The sequence below is a fragment of the Homarus americanus genome, unplaced genomic scaffold (genome assembly GCF_018991925.1).
Source record: "Homarus americanus isolate GMGI-L3 unplaced genomic scaffold, GMGI_Hamer_2.0 scaffold51427, whole genome shotgun sequence".
NCBI lineage: Eukaryota > Metazoa > Arthropoda > Malacostraca > Decapoda > Nephropidae > Homarus > Homarus americanus.
This window is the reverse complement of record NW_024729338.1, coordinates 10,079-29,946: the sequence shown is the minus strand read 5'-3', so window position 1 is coordinate 29,946 and position 19,868 is coordinate 10,079. Positions and strand designations below refer to the sequence as shown.

Below are 19,868 nucleotides of genomic sequence, written 5' to 3'. Positions count from 1 at the left end.
GGAGGTGTAAAGAGTGGACTAAGACATCTTATACACACAACTCAAAGTGCGGCAAACATTAATAGTCAGAAGAACGTCAACACCACAATAAGATCTTCCCATAACTAGATACGTTCTGTTGATCTCAGTTGAAGGGTAGTGGACCATCAGAAAGAGAAAGTGGTTACCTACGCTTCACCTAATGATAAACTCTTGATACGCTATACTCTGACTTATAGACCTAGGTATATAACATCTATCTACCTTCCGATGACGCTCCAAATTACAGGTGTATCAAGGAGATGGGACAACGGTGTCTTAATCCTGCAGAAGGGACACCATGCAGGAGAATTTTGGGACCACCTGACGATTATCCCCCCCCCCTCCTCCTCCTCCCCTTAAAGTTTATTTCACCTGATGATTAAAAAAAACCCAAATGCTACCTGGGGATTAGGTTAGATTGGGTTCGGGTAGCGTTAGGTGATTAATCATTAGGCGATAAAAAGATGTGGCGAGTAATTTTCATGTCATCTGATTTTTTTGGCAATAAACTTTCATCTTACACTTTCGCAATTCACCTGTTATCTTCACTATGAACTTCTGACAAAACTCTCATTATGTGTTTTTTTTAATGATCCTTTAAATTGTTACCACCGCCCAAGTTGCCTCACCGAAAGACACACACACACAAAAACCTGTTACGTTACAAGCCCGCAGTCAATTAACACAGTAGTCGTCAGAAGCATCAGAGGTGTGTGGGGAGGGGGGAGGCGATAGTTCCAATGTGGCCGACCTCCTGCTCAAAAAACTGGACCAATTTAGCAGGAGTGACAAAGGGAAGAATGTGGAGGTGCTGGAAGGGAGTCCGAGCCACCGCCAGCTGCTGCCCTCGCTAGACACACACACACACACACACCTACACACACACAAAACAGATGACCACACATGCCTATACACATCATACTTACGGTACATATTGGTCACTTATAAGCAAAAATGATTTAGAAATTAATACACTTTAATATAAGTTGTACGGATATATGAGCGATAGGGGTTGGGTGTAAGCGGGGCTGCCTAGTATGGGTCAATAGGCCGGCTGTAGTTTCCTCCATTCTTATGTTCTTGCATCATAATAAGAGTAATGTAATAAATAATTGTGACTTTTATACCCAAGGACGGCAAGAGGACTTCGACGTATACCAAACGGGGTGAACGAACACACACACACACACACACACACACACACACACACACACACACGAGCAAAACTCTGAAAGTGAGTACCAGACCAGGTCAGGGCAGGGCAGGCCGGGTCCCAACACCGTGCCAGGTTAACAATGAATCATCACCAACAAACCCAACGACCCGACAGATGAAGAATATTGACTGCATCACCGAAATCATCAGACAAGTGTGAGTGTCGTGTCTCCCAATTTGTTTGAATAAAAAACATAAACATCCAACTCTCCTGCCATCCTACAATAACTGATAAGGTAAGAGGGAATCCTATAGCATGTAATAGTGTATCCTAACGCCCACGCCCCCCCCATAACCCCCTCACATGATTGGATGAAGGAGGAGGGGATTCTAGTGAGGAGTTTAATACAAGTCCCTCTTACCTCCACACCTCACAACATGGGGTGAGGGAGGTAAAGGTCCCGTAGCTTGACTGAGGGAGGTATTCATCTCCCACTAGAGCCTGGAGGGTAGCGTGACGTGGAGATGTGTCGCCCCAAGAACCCGCCCACACACCATCACCTTCCATACACCACAACAACTTACACACACACACACACACACACACACTCTCTAGTAAGATCGTTTAGAATAATATGTATTCACAACAATATCTAAGTCTCTCCTCAAGAATACACGATCTAAATATATTTTCAACTAACCTAACCTACTTCTCTTAGATTAGGTTCAGGTAAGCTAGGTTAGGTAAGTATGGTTAAGCTGGGTGTGTTAGCTCAGGTTAGGTTTTGTCTGGGTGGGTTTTAATCCGTGGGTTTTCCTCTGTCCCCCCCTCAGCCTCCGGACACACACACCTGCGTCAGTAGTGCAGGACATGTTACCTGGCCCCGACGAAGGAACACCACAGTAATTACACTTTCTCTCAGGTGAAGTGAGTAATTCTTCTATTCTAGACCAAATGTGACTCAGTGTCTCGTGTGTGTGTGTGTGTGTGTGTGTGTGTGTGTGTGTGTGTGTGTGTGTGTGTGTGTGTGTGCGTGTGTGCGTGTGTGTGCGTGTGTGTGTGTGTGTGTGTGTGTGTGTTTCAATATATTTACCTTTACCCTACTTAAAATATTATCATCCTTAAACTTATGTACAAAGGAGTAGAACACTTACATAAAAAAATAAAAATAAATTAACAGTTTAGTTTTAATTGGTTAATAAAAGCGTGTCTTAACTCCAGCGGTGACGACACGACCGTAAAAGCCTCAACCACCACCACAACAAGAGCCGCCCCCCGCCACAAGAAAAGCCGCCCTTACCAAGACAAGAGCCGCCCCCTCCACTACAAACTCACAGGTCCAGTATTTAAATCCCCATTAAAACAAAAAAGAACCGAGCACCTCATCCCATTGTAGCCGTGAGTGAGGACCGTGGCGGGGGCCTCCATATACGGCACCCCTACACTCCCCGCCCTCCACTCACCTGTACCTGTCACGCCCACCAGCACCTAACCTCCCTCCCCCTCTCGAGCTATCATGGTACTCCCTTTACTCCCCCACACTAATATATATCACGTTATATCGTTAAAAAGTATAAGATATATGAGAAAAAATGTGTTTGTGTTATGAAGGAAATCGAGAGCAAGTGGACGTGGTGAACGGTAAGGATATATACAGCATTGATAAATATTCTCGTCCTCACGTTTACGATACTATCAGTCCTCTGACGTCACGGCCTACCACAAGGAGGGAGGGATGGAGGAAGGGAGGGTAGACGAGGGAGGGAGGGAGAGGGAGAGAGAAGGGTAGGAGGGATGGCTTACGAACCAGTCCCCAAAAAACAGACACTATAAATGTGTCGTAATCAGTTCTGGCGTAACGTAAACACCCCGCTGTTATTTTTTTCTCCTTTAATACTCTCTTATCAATATTTTCTCTTCTCGTTCCTTCGTTCAGGGTCACACCAGCTACTTAACAGTCATACAGCAGTAGTGAGAGACGAGAGTTTGTTCCGTCGATAATGCACACCAGAGTATCATCTATAAACACTTGGCTATATTAAGATGTTATCACTTACCATCAGAGATAACATGTGGTGGTAGTAAGAACAGCTGACTTTCCTCCTCCCCCCCACCTCCTCCCCAACACTGCCAAGCTTCAAGGCATCAATATTCACCCCTCAACCCCCCTCCACCTACCTGGGAACCCCCGATACATAACCCAGCTCAGGTGACCAGTCGAATTGTATCATTGGAGTTAATTAAAAGCTTATGGTATATATTTCTCCCTTACGTTACTGTCTCTCCTTTACTAATAGTTAAAAAAAAAAAATCTAGTGGATCATGACATCACTTCCTATTAGAACAGGCCAATAAGCTGCTGCACAGTCACGAACATCAGTCCATTTACACGCCTTAAGATTTCCAAAAGCTGGAACGAGTCTCTGAACTGCTCATCTACTTGTAACTTATATGGTTTTTGTTAAGTCTCGTCTATGGAGTGCAATGGTGAAGTGGATATAATGTTCGCTTGTGTCCTCATGCTCGATGGTTTGAGCCCGGGGCACCCTAAGTCCACCCAGCTGTGAATGGATACCGATACCTTAATTTTAACTTGGGGAAGAGAAATGTGGTGGAGGGCAGTACCATCCTCTCTGCCTCCTCCTGTACCAAAAAAACAAAAACAAAAAAACCTAAGTATGCAGTGTACTATATCCGCACCGACCCGAAAAATAACCTTCAGGCGCAGTGGACCATTTTCACATTACAGAACGGAAGTATAAAGGTATTTTTGTTCCTCTGCACACGATAACACAGGAACTTTTCACCACCGAGCAACACTTATCAGGTAACTCTCTCCGATACACAGATAAGAGAGCCTCCAGAGCTGACGATCCGTGATATACTAAAGTTGATGCTGATTTTACGACTGTGTCACCTGTATTGACCTCAATATAATAGGACCCTGTCTGTCTGTCTGTCTAATCTCTGATCTGAACTTACGGTTGAAGTTTAATAATAATAATAAGACGGATCATAAAATAATAATTGGTTCTCCGGCCTCTTCAGTATAGAATAGGACTTGTGGTTAGTTAAAAGTTACTCCGAAATATGAAAATCATCTCCAGGTCTTGTGATTGGTAGAGAATTTAATGGAGACCTGTGATCACATTATCTGATTGGCCAACCTACTGTATCCGGATGAAACAGGACTGGGATTGGTTAATATCTACACTAGAACATTAAACTCTGCTTCTAATTGGCGATAACAATGTCTAGTAAAATCAAAGTCTGATTGGTTAACGTGGGAATAAATATCGCCTTTCGATTGGCTGTAATATCATTTCAGCACTTATGATTGGGTCAGAGCCTCGTGAGCACACACAACTCGTCTTCTGGTTGGCTATATCGACTTGTCAGGATAAAGGATAATGATTAATAAACAAGACACAACTAAGTATCTAGTTATCCCGCGGGATTTATAAACAAGGCTTGTGATTGGTTAAAACATCTACCAGAAAACCCTTACCTCTTCTTCATTGGCTGAATTATAACTCCCAAATAAAACGGTGGCTTGTGATTCGTCAAAGGCCACAATATAACTCAGGCTTCTAACTGGTTACAAAACAGGAACAAAAACTAACTTAAAATGCTGGGATTGACAACACTGCCACGTACACACATTACAACAAGCCCCTCCTCTCTCTCCCTCCCCTCTTCCCCACCCCTCCTCCCTCCCTCCCCCCACCACTCCCCTCTTCCCCACCCCTCATCCTCTCCCTCCCCCCTCCCCATCCCACTGAAGGTCGCCGAGTCTGCTCTGAATGATTTAACCGGTACACAATTATATATATATATTATGTTCAACAGTTTCATTTAGTTAATCGTTTAACACATAACCTGACCTAAGGCGACTTTTAAATAATATTCTAACCCATTCAAACTTTCTATCCAGTCAATCATCTATCCGTTTTGGCATCCATCTAATATTTTACCGACTAAATTATCCACTCAATCTATCCATCCAATCATTTCGTCTATATTCAAGGATATTGTTTACTAAATACACTGTGGTCGATAATGTTAGACGCCCACCTACACGTTTCTGATTATTCTATTAGGTACCTGTTTACAGCTGGGTGGACTAAGGGGTGCATCAGAGCGAACCACTGACGCCTGGTGTTAACATGAGGCGAACAAGTTGTATTCACTCGACCACTTCAGCATTTTTTTATGTCAGAAACTCTCGTGATCCATCCAATTATAGGCCCGACCAACCTCCAATCAATTTAATTAGACAAACGACCTTCTATCCAATTACCAAACTTTGCTTAAGCTACGTCTAATCACCCTCTAAGTCCAACTACTCAATTATCCAAATTTCCCTTCCATCTATTAAAGTTGTAAATGGTTATAATCCATCCATCAATTATGTAGGTAATTTTCTAACCAACAACTACAGCCGTCACCAACCCATTCAATGTCACAGCAAGACCCTCCTACAAGACCTTTCCTCACCACACACTACAGTGAACTATCTCAACATTTTATCAAAGAGACCGTACAACCACAGGCTCCCCCTTCCTCCCCCTCTTGATAGATTCACTCCCCCTTCCACCCCCTGGATAAACTCAGTGCCCCCTCCTCCTCCTACTACTCCTCCTTCTCGATATAGTCTCAGTGCCCCCTCCTCCCCCTCCCCCATGATACCCCAGCCCCTCCTCCTCCTCCTCGATATAGTCTCAGTGCCCCTCCTCCTCCCTCCCCTTGATACCCAGCCCCCCTCCTCCTCCCTACTCCTCCCTCGATATAGTCTCAGTGCCCCTCCTCCTCCTCCCCCTTGATACCCAGCCCTCCTCCTCCTCCTTCCCCTGGACAGACAGTGCCCCCCCTCTCCTCCCTCCCCTGGATATGCTCAGTAACCCCTCCTCCTCCTCCTCCTCCTCGACCCCCCATTGAGTGTCTGGTTCTTCAGGTTTCCAGTCTGCGCCTCCACCCGAATTCTTAAAATGTGTACGTTTATTTTTGGGGTCCATCATTTAACTGTGGTTGATCGAGAGGAAACAACTATATATACAGTCAAGTCTCAAACGCAAGGTTGACGTTATATTTTTCGTCAGTTATTCCTCCAGTAAGATTCGTCCACTAATATAATTTTTCGTCCTCTGAACTTTTGTAACACCAGAGCCAATATATACAATACCTCGTCCTCTTCAGCGTAGTCACCCTCCTCCCTGGATCCACAATGACCCCCCTCACACACACAACTTTGTACCCCACTCCATCCTACATACATACATACATACATACATACATATATACATACATACATACCCACCGGTCTCCGCCCCACCCATCCTACCCCCAACACCACACACACTACTTCGCCTCCCCCATCCTACCCCCCTCCCCCACAACACACACACCCACACTACATCGCCACACCCACCCCATCCCCCACACACCCACCGGAGCTCCTTAAACACTATTATCATAAATTTGGAATTCCACCACGCACCCTTGTAGCCACGAGACCAAGACAGGTACGCCATGATGCTGGGTTATTTTTCCTCACAACACGAGTGAACGTCTGGATAATAACCTTTTTATATTAATGTCTCGTCATATCTCCTGTATATCCGTCTATTAGTGTCTCTTATCTTATCTATGTCTCTTAGTATATCTCTCTCTCTGTCTGTCTGTCTCTTCATCTCTCACTACACGACACGTAATTTTTCCTCACTGTTCCAAATGTTCCCCTACCCCTCCCCCCGACCTTCACCTTAAAAGCCATATTATGTCGAGGTGTTATGCAATATTGCTAACTGTGGCACTATTATAAAATTCACGTCAGTAATTGCATCAGACTTTAATAATAATAAATACTACTTCTACTACTACTAATAATAACCGATTTAATTCTTATCAACGGTAGCGAAGGAGAAGAACTGGCAGACTATCTGACAAAAGTAAACTATACATTATTCATTCTCGTTTTACATTGAGTTATTCATATCATGTCACAGGTGTCTACATACCTAACACCTATTACAGTACACAGGTGTTAGTTAACTTGCCTCTCATGGCTTAACTTAGTCTCAACATTTGTTCCATTAATCAACAGGTGTACATCAACTTATCTTTCAAGGATCAAGATAATATTCCTCCCACTAGAGTATTACAAAATATTCCTCCACACGTTATAATTTTCCTCGGTGTTGTGGTGGTGAAGGTATAAGTTATTACACCTAACACATATCTACCTGTTACTCTATGCTATTAAACGTCACTAATAAGAATCCACGTTCCTTACCTGTCCTCCCTCCTACCTGTCCTCGTGTTAAGTTAATAATACATAAAAAACAAACCCCATTAACTGATGTATATTTTCCCTAGTGATTATTTTTTCCCGTTGATCATAATAGGGGAAAAAACTCTCAAGGTTCACGGATATGAACACAGCATCTGGGGAAGAACGCCTGTAGTCGTTATAATCTCAATACAGGTGTAATTTTTATAAGCAGGTGTAATATTATTCGGATTTATATTTCCCAGGAATTAACCCAATAAGCTGTCATAACCTCTTGAGAACAATGAATTTTCCCCTTAGAGTATAATGATTCAACTCCTAAATACGATATCATAACCCTGTGAATACGATGACTAATTCCCTCGAGTACTATGACATTGTAAAGTACTCGGGGGTTAAATCATTGTACTCAGAGGGTTCAAGAGTCCATTCGCTTTCCAGTTCGATTCATGATGACGTGACCTAAGCTACCTTGTCTCTATAAGCTACACACCAAAACACAGACACAGACACACCAACAATCACCTCAGCACACAAACAAACTCACACCCACACACCCCAAAACACCCATACATCTACACTCACCCACACCCCCTCCCCATACACTTTCTCCACCTGCGCAGTTTCATTACACACACACACATATACACACCCTTCCACAAACCCACACCCCAGCACACCCACACTCTCCACCTCACAAGTCCACACACCTGCGCAGTCTCATTACACCCACTACTCTGCACTACGTGACTGCAATTAAGAGACAGTGCAAAATCGTCCAAATTACCCCCTAGCAGTCATTACCTTACAGCGACTATGGAAAAAACCCCAAACGGAAGTCCTTCATTAACTCGTAAGGCGATTATTATGCCAATCTGCAGTCCTCAGTGATCACCCCCACCCTAACCTCCCCCTTCACTACCACCTTTATAGCCTTTCCTCCCCACCCCCTCATTTCCCCTAACCTGCCTCCCCACCCCTCATTTCTAACTCCCCCCACCCCTCATTTCTAACCTGCCACCCCACCCCTCATTTCTAACCTGCCTCCCCCCCCTCATTTCCTAACCTGCCTCCCCACCCCTCATTTCTAACCTGCCTCCCCACCATTTCCACCTGCCACCCCACCCCCTAACCTGCCTCCCCACCCCTTGGTAATAGTAAAGGGAGTGTAGGGACATTCGGACATGTAGATGATGAAAGAGCACGCACGTATCTTAGAGTATCTTGTGAAGGTGACAGACACGTGCGCTAATTCTCGGGGTGGGTGGGGAGGGAGGAGGAGGAGGGGGAGAAACGCGTGTCTCCACTACTCAGGGTCGTAGAGAGAGAGAGAGAGAGAGAGAGTATTGTAACACGTAGCGTATGTGGTCGTGTAGAAAACGCCAGTCAAGGGCAGTGGTGGTGGTAGTGGAGGGAGGCCAGAGGAAGGGGTGGAAGAGGGGTGAAAGAGTGTGGTGGTGGTGAGGAGGAGGAGGAGGGTGGTAGTGGATGAGAGTAACGATGGTGGTGATAGTGGAGTTGGAGTGGTGAAAAAAGGGGAGTAGAGAGAGAGACACACACCTGTACTCCTTCATTAACCCCGAGAGAGGCCAGGTGAATGACCCCGAATTCAACCTACACGTTTATTATTTTTTAGTGAACATTTAAGTGAACCTTGACCACAGTAGACCCCCCCCCCCCCCAACCATTACACCATTCACAAATAGGGTGGTGGACGAGTGGAACAAGCTTAGCAACTTTGTAGTAAGTGCGGGAACTCTGGAAAGTTTCAAAAGGAGGCTAGATAGATTCATGGATGATAGAGAGTGGTAGTAACTCTCGACAGGAGCTGCCATGCGCAGGCCAACCGGCCTATTGCAGACTCCTTATTTTCTTATGTTCTAAATCTAACCAAACCACCACAAACAGGATAACTTCCCACACTCGTTATCTTCTTCAGTAACTTCAAGATAATCAAGCAATTTGTCTATAATGAATAAATTAAAACCACTACTTTATGACACCTCCTGAAGACATCACCTGAAGATTAGCCCCCCTAACTTATTCCACCTTAACATTAACCTAACTAATCTACCTTCCCCCACCCCGTCCGGTACTGTTAAATACCAGGTGAGCTAATCTTCAGGTGACCCCCCCCCGAACCACAGTCCCCTGATTACCTATGAAGTAGCTACGTCTGACACCACCTTATGACAACAGCCGCATGACACCACCTTATGACAACAGCCGTATGACACCACCTAGACTGAACCATTACCCGGGTGGTCTTAATGATTCATGTTTAACAGTATGTACTGTAGGTGAGGGGATGCGAGGCGAGGTGAGGTGAATGAGGGGGGTGAAGTTCCTTAGACGTGAGGATAGTATCAGGTGAAGCGAGTGAGAGAGATGGAAGACGGTGAAGTGAGTCAATGAAGAGAGTAACAGGTGATGTGGATGAGAGGGAGAGAGGAAGACAGAAGCTAAGAGGGCGGGTGCAGCCTATCCCAGCACCCTCTCACCACGTTATCTCACTTGTGGAGAGGACAGACAGGTAAGAGTGTACAAGCTTTAACACCTGTTGCTCTACACCTTGGCTCCCACCTGAGCACCCGGCAACACACACCCTCTCACTCTCTCTCTCAGTCCTCAAATAACTAAATGTCGGAATATATTGACGAAATTAGGATCATCTGAAGATTAGACACCCCAACGCTAGCCTAATCCCCCCCTCCTCCCACGTAGCGGTAAGGTTTCCAATCTCCAGGTGAAATAAGCTGGGGGGGTGTCTAAATCACATGGACCCTATTTCCAGCTATCTCCACTACGGAAATAAGCTTCTAACTTAACTAAGCTTAAAGTCTCTTAGAAAAAGCTTCATTATGTAAAGTTCCCTCGACGGGGTTGAGAGAACGAGAGACGCTAAACGAATGACAAGTGGGTGAGGGCGTGGGTGAATGAGTGGATGAACGTGGGAGTGAATGGGTGAACGAGGGAGTGGGTGAAAGAATGGATGAGTGAAGGAATGAATGAAGAAGTGAATGAGGGACTGGTTGAATAGGAATAAGAATGAATGAATGAATGAATGTAGGGATGGATGGGTGAGGGACTGGGTGAAAGAGTGGATGAGTGAATGAACGTAGGAGTAAATGGGTGAATAAATGGAACGAGTAAATGAATGAATGAAAGAAAGAAATGAATGAACAAGGTATTGAAAGAAAGTCATTCGAACTATATGGAAATCGACCGTTCCTTCTCTCCCTCAATAGGTTACTGGACATAACAGGTCACCGTGAAGACTCGAGCGTTAATTACACCTGACATGCCAAGGCCACCTGTGTGAATTTGTTTAAGGTGTAGAAGCTATCACCAACACAACCACCACACCCTAAGTAAACGAGCTGTATGACCCATTATCAAGGCATATATAACCCCCAAAGACCGGACAACTTATCAACTGCACTGGCTAACCATTATCCTAGAACTAATAATAATAATGTTAATATTAATCACGTCAATCAAGAAAGGTCAAAGGGCGTATCGTGAAGACCTGTGTTGGGTGGTGGTAGGCGGGGGTAGGGGGGAGGGAAATGGGGGGAAAGGGAGGGAGGGGTGGGGAGGGAGGGGATTGGGGAGAAGGAGGTAGAGAGAGTAACACGCAGTACATGGAAGGGGTTATAACAGGACACTTAACTGAAGTAAATAATTATTAGCAAGGGAGGGAAGGTGAGAGAGGGGGGTGGGGGGGTGGGGGTGCTGCCTACATGAGCGTTAAGTTTCCCGGGTATAAACTCAAGGCAGCCTAAACGTTAAGCCTATAATTAAGTCATCATTTTACACCCAGTATAATTATATATTCATCACTAATATCAATTACAATTATTATAAACACTCTATCATTATTCGCTTTCATCTTTAATCGTTATTCAGTCCCAAAAATCAATTAAAATAACGGAAAGGGTTTGTTACGTATGAGGCTACTGTACGAAAGAAAGACGTCGCTTCTAATTGGTTAGATCACACACTATGGTTTACGTCGACCAATCATAAGGGGTGATAGGCTGGAAAGATGAGGTTAGATACAGCGAAAGCACAGGTAGGATGGAGGAGGGTGTGTAGGGAGGGAAGGAGAGAAGGTGTACGGAGGGAGGGAGAGAGACATGGAAGGTGTATAGAGGGATGGAAGGAGTTGATAAAAGGATGGACTTATTAACCTCCCACAACTAAAACACCAACAGCCGAACAATACACGGCCTGGCAACCCCGGGTAAAGCAAGTTGCCAACGAGTTAATAAAACCTATGAATGCTCTCACGCCCCACGCACTGTAGGTACGCCGGGAGCTAGCCAAGACTCACAACTATTCATATAAAGAAATAGGGTGCGTGTGGTGCCCTGGGCAGAAATGAACTACCATCAGGAATTTAAATGTCCAGGTTAGGTCCAGAGCCTCAGGGATGGACAAATGAAACTGCCATACCGGAGCGTTCACTGTCCTGTGCGTGGAAGCCATGATTCAAGACGCAAGTGTTTTATCTGGTTACTCCACCCCAGACTTGAAAGAGGTGAATACACAAAACATTGGGTACAATTTTAGTTTCGGTCATCCCTGTATTTAGATATCCAAACTAACATAACTTAAGCTAATGTAACCTAACGTAATCTAATGTAACCTAACCGAAACTAAAATAATACGAAATAATGTTTCAAGAAGTGTAATTTCGAAGCTATGGTGGACTAGTTCGTTGTGTTTACTTCATTCCGGCCGAGGTAAAAGAAATAACCGGCGTATTTTATTTGTAAACCGATTCACGTCAGGATAAACTATACGCTCTCTCCGAATGGCTTATTTTTCACTCTTACCAGTGATTAAAGTGTACGCATTATGGACGACGAATGTGTGTGTCTGGTGTATCGCTACATTACAAATTTATAACAATAACAACATAATAAATCTACTCTTCATAATCAGAGTTGCTAAGGCCAATGAAAACTACATGTCATTATATGCTGACCAATGAGAAACGAAATATTACTCCAAGAAAGCCACCTGGGGGGGGGGGGAGGGGACCTCAGGGGCCAACGCACCACGAGAAACAAGCCAATCACCCGACAGCTGTGTTATACAGGTGCTCTGCCACATGTGTCTCAGGCCCAGCTGTTGACTTTACAGCACCGGGTTTCAGGTGGACAGCCCAAACATTCAATGCTGCAGACTGATTACTTAAACCACGTTCTTACCATCTCTGGGTTAACTGACGCGTTCTACCGGCACAAAGTTGAGGGCTATTAGAATTACTATATTTTCTATTTTTTTAAGGGTAACATTCTCAAGATGGTGTTTACTATTTACTCCATATAATAAGTAACTAGTAAGTGGTTGTACAGGTAAGGGAGGGATGGTTGTAGAATTTACGAGTCGGAGCGGCAGGTGATGCTGGGGGGAGGGGGTGGTCTTCCACACAGGGGTCAATATACACAAGCCACCCACAACTCCTCCCCCACACTCACACACACTACCACACCTCCAGAGCTCTCTATTAATATGTATTTCCTTTATTCTATTTGAGGGATAAGATCCAATTTACTTAACAACGCCATTTCATTGGTGTTTCTAGAGGTACGACGTGTGGGACGTGTGGGCGGCGCACTTGTGTCAGCAATGAGGGAGCTGGTTCCCGCTGCCAGGCGCCCACCTGTTGATGTCGCCACTGGCCGCCATGTTGGCGGCCCTGATAATCCACCCGACTTATAATTTCTACGTTACACACACTACACATCCTTGAACAATGATTTTTTTCTGCTCTTGACGTAATTCCAGTGATCACTGCGCGTCACCACACGTGAATTCTTCCACAGTAATCCAAGACGAGATGAAAACTACTCGGTGTTTCCACTGAGCGTCTCCAGCAGGGAAGGGAACAGTTTCATGATGATTTGGACTAACTTTATTGTCATGCATATATGTGGACACTGAGGCGGATATAGAAGAAACTACTCATAGGAAGATTACTACAAAGATTAGTGTAAATATATATTCACAAGACAGGGTTAGGATAAACATGCAACTAGAATACTGATAACTTGGAGTACTACCTTTATGGAAACACGACCACCAGTACGACTCACTTTTAAACACGCGTGTTCACAGTCCATAAAAGTAATATTCCGTGAATACGACTTTTTGTTATTTACGAGAGACAAGTCGGCAGGCGTTTGTCTAGGGGTGAGAATATGAAGTGTTGTGGCACGATAGCGTTAAGTAGAGATAAGATAAGGAAGGTTAGCACAAGCAGGAACACACAGTACAGCACGTGCTTGAGGGAGACACACACGCACACATATGAGAGAGGACAGCAGTTAGATCCACAGCTGCGCCATAGCGACACCTGTGACATTTAGCGGCCAACATGGGAATGCGGAGCTACACTACGAGGCAACATCTACTGGCTTGTCATGCACACTAAAGTTTTTCAAAGATCCACTACCTTTCTACTGACGGCGTCCCACACCAAGAACTGCATTAAGACGATATCTTCTTCGTCTGTGCCCAGCAGGGGCCCATTTGCCCCTGCTGTAGCTGTGTACATTACAACAAAATGGGTCGCCATATTGAGTACACAACAACCCGAAACACAGCAACACGCTCCAGAAGCCGGGTTTTAGTGACACCTTACCGAATCCTGTCCCACCCCTGTGTATATCCCACTACCCGAAACCGATCACCAGAGAAAAAAAATTATAGATAAAAGAGAGAGCCGAGTCCAACCCTCCCAACACCGCAACAACGCCTCGACCACTGAGACTCACCTCGCCAGGTAGCGCAGTCCGTACACCTGTAGCTCCATGCCATAAGTCGCTTTCCGCTTCATTACAATTTCGTAGTTTTATTATTTATTTGTTTGCCTTTTCGCGTTTTGGCTAACATATTCAGCTGAAAATAGTTAGATCTGATTTTATATGTGATATTATAAAGAAAATTATCATCTGGTCAATTAGAAATATAACAAAAATATAATTACAAATTTCGTCTTTTGATATTTTCAGGTTCTTGTAGGCGTGGTCAGAGAAACCCGTAATACGATTGGCTACAAGAAAACTTCGCCGGTGCTGATTGGCTCCTACACCAGAGTAGCAGAGCCGGCCGGCAAAACACAACATATGGTGTTCTTGTCAGCAGTCTTTCCACCCTGACAGTAAATAACACCAATGTACCGGTAATAACACAACACCGTAATTGTACAAAGGAGAAACTGGAAAAAAATGTCGACACTCAGGCCATTTGTATACAGCCACAACGAACTATTCTCCTTCTACATGAAACAATATTGTACAGTATGTGGAATCAGTCAGTCAGACCCACTCAGTCAGACCCAGTTAGTCCAGACGTCCCAAGACAATAAACACAAACAGATAAACGTGGGAGGAACTGTACGTGCCACAGACTGTCAGCTGGTAGTGATAAGGGTTAAAACAGGTGTTGATAACGAGCCCATTCAACAGGAGAGAAAAAGAATACCCATGAGAAGAGGGTTTGAGTGGGTCGCCTCCCTGCACTCCCTAAAACATCAACTATAATAAAAGTTTGTGAATTTTAATATAATTTAGGTTACATATAATCAAATTCAAATCATATATTCAGTTTTTAAATATTTTTGTATATGTGTTTCTTTGCTTCGTCAGCATTTGTATCGCCCCTAAAATTGAAGAGATGTTATGGTATTATTCTGTCTGTCTGTCTGTCTGTCTGTTAATCGGTTCTTACAGTATTATAGAGATTACGTCCAGTCATTAGCAGCCGAGGCGGTGTGTTGGTTATGAGGGAGGGAGGGAGCTTAGTGATGTGTACGGTAAGGGAGGGGGAGAAGGAGGGAAGGAATGAGGGAGGGAGAGAAGGTGGGGGGAGATGTGAGTGTTTTTTTCTCTTCTTTCACACAAGTAATAATACCCTAAACATTTCTCTCTCGTCTTTCTTTCTTTCTTACATATTAAGGGTGAGAGTTACATATTAAGGGAGAGAGTTACATATTAAGGGTGAGAGTTACATATTAAGGGAGAGAGTTACATATAAAGGGAGAGAGTTACATATTAAGGGTGAGAGTTACATATTAAGGGAGAGAGTTACATATAAAGGGAGAGAGTTACATATTAAGGGTGAGAGTTACACATTAAGGGTGAGAGTTACATATTAAGGGAGAGAGTTACATATTAAGGGTGAGAGTTACATATTAAGGGAGAGAGTTACATATTAAGGGTGAGAGTTACATATTAAGGGAGAGAGTTACATATTAAGGGTGAGAGTTACATATTAAGGGAGAGAGTTACATATTAAGGGAGAGAGTTACATATTAAGGGTGAGAGTTACATATTAAGGGAGAGAGTTACATATTAAGGGAGAGAGTTACATATTAAGGGTGAGATATTAAGGGTGAGAGTTACATATTAAGGGAGAGAGTTACATATTAAGGGTGAGAGTTACATATTAAGGGAGAGAGTTACATATTAAGGGTGAGAGTTACATATTAAGGGAGAGAGTTACATATTAAGGGAGAGAGTTACATATTAAGGGAGAGAGTTACATATTAAGGGTGAGAGTTACATATTAAGAGTGAGAGTTACATATTAAGGGAGAGAGTTACATATTAAGGGAGAGAGTTACATATTAAGGGTGAGAGTTACATATTAAGAGTGAGAGTTACACATTAAGGGAGAGAGTTACATATTAAGGGTGAGAGTTACATATTAAGAGTGAGAGTTACATATTAAGAGTGAGAGTTACATATTAAGGGAGAGAGTTACATATTAAGTGAGAGTTACATATTAAGGGAGAGAGTTACATATTAAGAGAGTTACATATTAAGAGAGTTACATATTAAGAGTGAGAGTTACATATTAAGGGAGAGAGTTACATATTAAGGGAGAGAGTTACATTATTAACAATTATGTGAGTTACACATTAAGGGAGAGAGTTGTATATTAAGGAGAGAGTTACATATTAAGAGTGAGAGTTACATATTAAGAGTGAGAGTTACATATTAAGGGAGAGAGTTACATATTAAGGGTGAGAGTTACACATTAAGGGAGAGAGTTACATATCAAGAGTGAGAGTTACATATTAAGGGAGAGAGTTACATATTAAGGGAGAGAGTTACATATTAAGGGTGAGAGTTACATATTAAGGGTGAGAGTTACACATTAAGGGAGAGAGTTACATATTAAGAGTGAGAGTTACATATTAAGAGTGAGAGTTACACATTAAGGGAGAGAGTTACATATTAAGGGAGAGAGTTACATATTAAGGGTGAGAGTTGCATATTAAGGGAGAGAGTTACATATTAAGGGTGAGAGTTACATATTAAGGGTGAGAGTTACATATTAAGGGAGAGAGTTACATATTAAGGGAAAGAGTTACATATTAAGGGAAAGAGTTACATATTAAGGGAGAGAGTTACATATTAAGGGAGAGAGTTACATATTAAGAGTGAGAGTTACATATTAAGGGAGAGAGTTACATATTAAGAGTGAGAGTTACATATTAAGGGTGAGAGTTACACATTAAGGGTGAGAGTTCCATATTGAGTGAGAGTTACATATTAAGAGTGAGAGTTACACATTAAGGGTGAGAGTTCCATATTGAGTGAGAGTTACATATTAAGAGTGACAGTTACATATTAAGAGTGAGAGCTGCACATTAAGGGTGAGAGTTCCATATTAAGGGTGAGAGTTACATAATAAGAGTGAGAGTAACACATTAAGGGTGAGAGTTACATATTAAGAGTGAGAGTTACACATTAAGGGTGAGAGTTACATATTAAGGGTGAGAGTTACATATTAAGAGTGAGAGTTACACATTAAGGGTGAGAGTTACATATTAAGAGTGAGAGTTACACATTAAGGGTGAGAGTTACATATTAAGAGTGATAGTTACACATTAAGGGTGAGAGTTACATATTAAGAGTGAGAGTTACATATTAAGAGTGAGAGTTACACATTAAGGTTGAGAGTTACACATTAGGGGTGAGAGTTACACATTAAGGGTGAGAGTTACACATTAAGGGTGAGAGTTACACATTAAGGGTGAGAGTTACAGTTTAAGGGTGGGAGTTCCATATTAAGAGTGAGTTACATATTAAGAGTGAGAGTTGCACATTAAGGGTGAGAGTTACACATTAAGGGTGAGAGTTACACATTAAGAGTGAGAGTTACACATTAAGGGTGAGAGTTACATATTAAGAGTGACAGTTACATATTAAGAGTGAGAGTTACACATTAAGGGTGAGAGTTACAGTTTAAGGGTGGGAGTTCCATATTAAGAGTGAGAGTTACATATTAAGAGTGAGAGTTGCACATTAAGGGTGAGAGCTACACATTAAGGGTGAGAGTTGCACATTAAGGGTGAGAGTTACATATTAAGAGTGAGAGTTACACATTAAGGGTGAGAGTTACATATTAAGAGTGAGAGTTACATATTAAGAGTGAGAGTTACACATTAAGGGTGAGAGTTCCATATTAAGAGTGAGAGTTACATATTAAGAGTGAGAGTTGCACATTAAGGGTGAGAACTACACATTAAGGGTGAGAGTTGCACATTAAGGGTGAGAGTTGCACATTAAGGGTGAGAGTTGCACATTAAGGGTGAGAGTTACACATTGGGAGAGAAAGTTGTCCTTTTTAATCCTGGTTAGTCGATGTCAACAGCGGGGTCCGGACAAAAGCCCCCCCCCCACCGGTACAAAAACCCCCGGACAAAACTCCCTCGGTTAAAGTGCAAAGTAGGACAAAATAAGAGCAAAAATGTTAGGTTAAGTTAAATTATGTTAGGTTAGGTTAGGATAGGTTAGGATAGGTTAGGGTAGGTTAGGTTAGGTTAGGATAGGTTTGGATAGGTTAGGATAGGTTAGGTTAGTCAATTATTTTCCCCTTTCCGACTCTATACATCGGTGTGCTGAACGGATTCAAAAGCGAAACTTAGTCCTTGTATTACCCACAGGTCAAGGAGGAGGAGGAGGAGACGAGAGGATTTGGCAGACCAGAATGTTTGAATTATTCCTTCCTTGGATATGACGTCATGACCCCAATACTGTATCGCGCGCCATCTATCGTCAATATCCCCAAATAGTGTCTTATAAAATAGTGCTGACGTGTTGTAATGTCACTCAGCTGCCTAGTTCATATGTGTCAATAACTTCTATAGAATTTCAGTACATTTGCATACAGTGAAAACCTTCATATAACGGACTACCTTCTTTCATATAATCCGGTATAAGGAGGTTTTATATATAACGGACTTCGACATAACGGATTAACCTCTCACATATAGTCCGTTAAATAGACGTTTCACTGTATATATTAATTGAAATAAATTCTATTGCCTTGTACAAAATGCTGAGTAAACACAGACGTCAGCCATGTCAACAGCTTATCTCAGTGTGTCAACAAACAGGGCATTTGAACAAGTCCTTACCCAGATCTGTACAGGTTAGGTTAGGTTAAGCTACTGGACAAAATTAGAATATAGTTTAGCATATACGTAACTGCGCTTAATTCTTTGACGTATAAATATAAAGATTGATCTATATAACGACATTTGCACTTAACTACAAACAGTATGTATAATTTAGCACGTATCAACACTTATCATTACTCTTGTACATAATTATTAAAAAAAATCTTGATGTAACCTACCCTAACCTAACCTACCCTAGCCTAACCTAACCTACCCTAGCCTAACCTAACCTAACCTACCCTAACCTAACCTAACCTACCCTAGCCTAACCTACCCTACCTAACCTAACCTACTCTACCCTACCCTAGCCTAACCTAACCTACCCTAACCTAACCTAACCTAACCTAACCTAACCTAACCTAACCTAACCTAACCTAACCTAACCTAACCTAACCTAACCTAACCTACCCTAACCTAACCTAACCTAACCTAAAGTCAGTGGAGTGTACCATGGACGTGAGGTTGAGTGAGGATGACTGTAAACAACGAGGATGCTGACAAGGGCGGAACCAGTATTGTACTCAGGTATTTTTTGTATATTAAAAGTATTTATACTAGAGACTTCAGAATATCTCCTAATATCAAGTACACATGGCCTCAAAATGCCCAAATACTCTAAATGGTGGGTGGGCTCGCTGTGATAACCATGTTCCCCCAGCCACAACTTTTTGAACCCCCCTTTTGAAATTCCTACATCCGCCCCTGGTTGGATGTTGTCTGTATGATGCGTTAAGTAAAGGAGGTGTATTGGGTGTCTATAGATGTGGAAACGTCATATAGCTATAATCAATATATAAATAATCAGTAACTATGGTAGTGTTAAATATATTTATTTATTGTAGTGATAATTCAGATGTAGCAGGTGAACAGAAAATAAATTTGTATATTTGCAAATTTCCTGAGTCATAGTGTGTACCA

The 19,868-nt window shown here is 42.8% G+C and overlaps 1 protein-coding gene across 1 annotated transcript in view; it reads right to left on the bottom strand.

Annotated features, from left to right (window-relative positions):
* LOC121866703 (epithelial splicing regulatory protein 1-like) overlaps positions 1 to 14,234 on the bottom strand; it is a gene marked incomplete at its 3' end in the record, with an annotated part of 125,300 nt that extends 111,066 nt beyond the window's left edge. Inside the window, exon 1 of the mRNA XM_042366412.1 lies at positions 13,933 to 14,234. Within this exon, the coding sequence (XP_042222346.1) occupies positions 13,933 to 14,055 (123 nt within the window). The remainder of the gene's footprint in view (positions 1 to 13,932) is intronic.
* Positions 14,235 to 19,868: the final 5,634 nt, after the last annotated feature.